General features: G+C 41.4%; 1 protein-coding gene across 1 annotated transcript; it reads left to right on the forward strand.

Annotated features, from left to right (window-relative positions):
* Positions 1 to 262: 262 nt before the first annotated feature.
* On the forward strand, positions 263 to 2,244 carry LOC103118783 (GPI ethanolamine phosphate transferase 1-like; the record flags this gene model as incomplete). Its single annotated transcript, XM_060191598.1, has 1 exon — positions 263 to 2,244. A coding segment is annotated over one exon (1,599 nt), but the record flags the coding sequence as incomplete, so codon positions are not given.
* Positions 2,245 to 4,994: the final 2,750 nt, after the last annotated feature.

Consider the following 4,994-nt stretch of genomic DNA (forward strand, 5'->3'; position numbering starts at 1 on the left):
TCAAACATCTTGGCATCCCACAAAATTACTTCTGGGGTCCTCAAAGAATTATTTTTAATCCACTTTTGTGTGTTGTTATATTGTAAGGGGAATATGGACATTTGCCTTCATTTACCACATAAGATGGTCATGCACCTGGCTGAGAGCAAAGACTTCGTGGTTCAAGCCCCAGTTCCCATTTGCAGGGGAAAGCTTCACAGGTGTTGTGTCTCTTTCTCTCTCCCTCTCCCTCTCCCTCTCTTTCTTAAAAGTAAAATAAAATAATAAAATAAAAGTAAAATTAAAAAAATTCATAAAACAAAAGAAGTATGACGAAGCAATCTCCCTTTGCAAGGAGCTGATTCGTCTTGCACTGGAAGGATTGTCCTACTACCACACTTACGACAGATTCTTTTTGGGCATCACTGTTGTTCTTGGTTTTGTGGGATGGACATCTTATGCTTCTCTGTTGATCATCAAGTCTCATTCCAACCTCACCAGAGGTGGTAGTAACAAAATTAAGAAACCAAATCATCTCCTGACATGTACTTTTGTAGCTGTTGGCATTGCAATAGCATTTTTCCTGCTGATTCAGTCCTGTCCCTGGACTTACTACGTGTACTGTCTGTTGCCGGTGCCAATATGGCATGCGCTTCTGAGCGAATTTCCAGTGATTGAGGACCTTGTCAAGTCTCTGCTGACCTTTCCCCCTGGTCAATTTATTGGAAGCCTGTTAGTCTTTGGTCTGGGACTTGAAATACTAGTTCTCAGTTTTTTCTACCGCTATATGCTTACAGCTGGACTTACAGCATTTGCGGGCTGGCCATTCGTCACTCAGCTGTGGACTCGAGCAAAGAGCACCTCACTGAGTTGGACTTTGTTCTCTTTGCTCCTGGTAGTGTTTCCACTGATGCCTGTTGTAGGACAGAAGCCAGACATCTCTGTGGTAATGGGAGCAGGCTTGCTGGTTCTTCTTCTGTCCCTGTTTGTTGTGACATCATATATAAAAAGAAAAGATAATCTCGATGGAGAACTATTTTTGTATCTGCTACAGATACTGAGCATCATGCTTTCCATGTACACCGTGTATAGCACGCACAGTAGTCTGCAGCGGAAACAAGGACTACCCTTTCTTAATCAGACCATTAGCTGGATCATATTAGCCTCTTCCTTCATCCTGCCACTTCTGAGTCCCACCATCCTCTTCGAGCGGTTGTTCAGCATACTCCTTTCCTTGATGTCCACCTACCTGCTTCTAAGCACAGGGTATGAAGCTCTCTTCCCATTAGTGCTGTCATGTTTGATGTTCATCTGGATACACATGGAACAAGAAACCCTGCAACAATCTGGCTTTTCCTGTAAACAGAAGGTCAACAGTATCCAGTTTGCCTACAATATTGATATAACTCAGTATCGAAAGCTCTATCTCGACGACATCCATAGGGCCTTTTTCCTTGTTTTCTTCTTACTGACAGCATTTTTTGGAACTGGGAATATAGCTTCTATTAACAGCTTTGATCTTGCTTCAGTCTATTGCTTTGTGACGGTGTTTAGTCCTTTTGTGATGGGAACCCTGATGATGTGGAAGATTTTAATCCCCTTTGTACTTGTGATGTGTGCTTTTGAAGCAGTTCAGTTAACTACCCAGCTGTCATCAAAAAGCCTTTTTCTCATGGTTCTCGTCATATCAGACATCATGGCTTTGCACTTTTTCTTCTTGGTCCAGGATTATGGCAGCTGGCTTGATATTGGAACAAGCATCAGCCACTACGTGATTGTCATGTCCATGACCATCTTCCTGGTGTTCCTCAATGGCTTGGCGCAGATGCTCACGACCAAGAAACTCACATTGTGCGGCAAACCCAAGAGCCACCTCTTCTGATGGTGGCGAAACCACCTTTCAGCCCCAGGGCCCTTTCTCCTGTTTTGACTGGAATCTCACCAAGGAGTTAGTAAGAAGATGGACACCATTTTCCTGTGGAGAATATAAGAGAATATGTTCTTTCTATCTAGAAGAATGTAGGGGAATATGTACCATATTCTGCTGTAAGAAATGTGTGGAGTGATACATTTTATGGGTTAGCTGGAATAAAGGAGCTTTCATGTTCAAAAAAAAAAAAAAGTAAAATAAAATAATTATAAAGATGCTGTAGAGAACATTCCTTCTCACATCATTCTCTGGGGTCTTAAAATTGTCCTTTTTAGCCATCAGGGAACACAGTAGTCTTTGTCCTATAGACAATGTGAAGCCAGATCTGCAGCACATCTCTAGAAACTGCACCACTTTCTGGGGAGCATTGTATGCACAGGTTTCCTTCCTGGCTTCCATCCACACTCACAATGGTTTTTGTTTTGTTTTATTTGTTCACCTCCACTTATTTGACCATGAATAATTTCATAGCGTGTTATTTCCGAATTACTTGAAATTTCGCTAAACTGTGTTAGGGAATAAGTGAATAAATGAATGAATGAACATCTTAGGGTTAAAGATGTTACTCTTTCATACTTCAAGATGATTCTTGTGACAGAACAATAAGGATTAAGATGAGAATAAGGCTATTAGTGATCATGAAATTCTGACAGATTTAACGACATAAAGGTTCATTTGCTGAGTCTGGATTATCAAGGAAATAACTTTGCTAAATTCTTTTTTTTTCCCTAACGAGCAAACTATTTGATAAGCTGCTGTGCTTAGTGACTTATTTTGTTTACTCAGCCAGAGCAGCTACATCATACATACATAGGAGAGAAACAGATGACAGGCAGACATAGAACTGTATGTCCTACAAACTGTTCTGCATGCTGGAGACAGAGCAGCAAGAAAGGCAGGTCGAGGTCCTTTCTATTCAGAAATGTGTGTTTTCATGAGGGGAGACAGAAAATAAGTGAGGCAATTAAAAAAAAAACTAGGTCATTTCGGAGAGCAATAAGTGCTAGGAATGCAATGATGGAGAAGTTGATCATATTAATCTTAAGAGGGTGACACTGACTTGAAGAAACCTAAGCAGTAGATGGCAACAGATATATGAGGAAGGGAAAGAGTACTTCAAAGTGTTCAAGCAAAAACATCAGAAAATTAAAATACTGTGAAATAGAGGCTCAGGCAGTGGTGTACCCAGTAGAGCTCACACTTCACCATGCACAAGGTCCTGGGTTCAAGACCCTTAGTCTCCACCTGCAGGGGGTGGGGAAGCTTCAAGAGTGGTATAGCAGTACTGCAGGTGTCTCACTTTCTCTCTTCCACACCCACTCTCTGTTTCTCTCTGTCCCTATCCAAAAAAGAAAGGGGGAACTGGTAGGAGGAACTATGTACTTGTTTTGCAGGCACTGAGCCTCAAAGATAAATTTAGTGGAGGGGAAAATTTCATCTAAAAAGACTGTGAGATGAAAACACATTTCCATCAAGGAATGGACAAGCCACCGCCAAGTTAAGAATAACATGTGGGGAGTTAGGTGGTAGTGCAGCGGGTTAAGCTCATGTGGCACAAAGCCTGTAAGGATCCCAGTTTGAGCCCCCAGCTCCCCACCTGCAGGAGAGTCACTTCACAGGCGGTGAAGCAAGTGTCTATCTTTCTATCGGCAGGTGTCTATCTTTCTCTTCCCCTCTGTCTCCCCTCCTCTCTCAATTTCTCTCTGTCCTATCCAACAACGATGACATCAATAACAACAACAATAATAACTACAATAAAAAAACAAGGGCAACAAAAGGGAATAAATAAGTAAATATAAACAAAGAATAACGTGAAGGCAGAAGTGCTGAGGAGAGGACATGATATTTTCTCTGTGTCTGTCATACAGTGAATCTTATTGGTAGTTTCAATGACTGTACTATAATATTTTAAAGTGAAAAGTGGGACCAAGAACAGCTTAAGGTTATTTTTTGTCATTCTTTGGAATTCCATATTGGGCCAACACATAAAGCAGGGAATAAAAGAAGTGATGGAGAAAGTAGCACGATGTTGAGATTTGTTCCCTATACTTGAGTGCTGAGTAGGAGCTGCGATAACGTGCGTGAAGGTAGAATCAGGACCATCAAAATCAGCACAGAATCGGGGCCTCTAGTGAACTTACAAAACTAGGACTGAGGGTGAGATAGGTTCACCTGTGCTTCCACTCTTTCAGGATGGAGTCAAATGAGCCCTATTTTCCTCTCTGGAAAAGGTAGTAAAAGAAAAATATAGCTTCTGCTTTGCAGGGTCTTGATAATTACTAAGATTATACATATGCACAAAAATAAAACAAGAAATCACTGCAGCCCAATAGAAATGATTACTACTTGTGACATAAGCTGAATAATAGTATGCAGCAGACACCATATGTTACCAGCACTCTACCTCCGAGGCTATATTGGGAGAAAGTTTAGAAAATTCTGCATAAAATAATCCTTTAGAAATGCAATAGCTATTTATTATATTAATTAGCACAGTTGTAAGGGAGCTTTGGGAGAGCATGAAGCTTTTGATCATTTTAAACCATTGAAAATATAGCCAGCACACTGAATAGCAACTCTCACAGGCTTTTCTTCGTGAGGCAAAGCCCAGTAGACAAACCTCGATTATAGAATTGGGTCAGGGGAGTCGGGGGGGGGGGGGGTAGCGCAGCAGGTTAAACGCATCTGGTGCAAAGCTCAAGGACCGGCATAAGGATCCCGGTTCGAGGCCCCGTCTCACCTCCTGCATGGGAGTCGCTTCACAGGCGGTGAAACAGGTCTGCAGGTGTCTTTCTCTCCTCCTCTCTGTCTTCCCCTCCTCTCTCCATTTCTCTCTGTCCTATCTCACAACAATGACATCAGTGACAACAACAATAATAACTACAACAACAATAAAAAGACAACAAGGGTAACAACAGGGAAAATAAATTTTAAAAATAATAATTAAAAAAAAAGAATTAGGTCGGATTCTTCCTTTCTGCCATCTACAGAATGGACTTCCCAAAAAGTGAATATGCATTATGTTAGAAAACTTCCAATACACATTTTCAGCGGGGAAGCAATTACAGAAGCCAGACCTTCCACC

The sequence above is a fragment of the Erinaceus europaeus genome, chromosome 5, assembly GCF_950295315.1.
Source record: "Erinaceus europaeus chromosome 5, mEriEur2.1, whole genome shotgun sequence".
Classification (NCBI taxonomy): Eukaryota; Metazoa; Chordata; class Mammalia; order Eulipotyphla; family Erinaceidae; genus Erinaceus; species Erinaceus europaeus.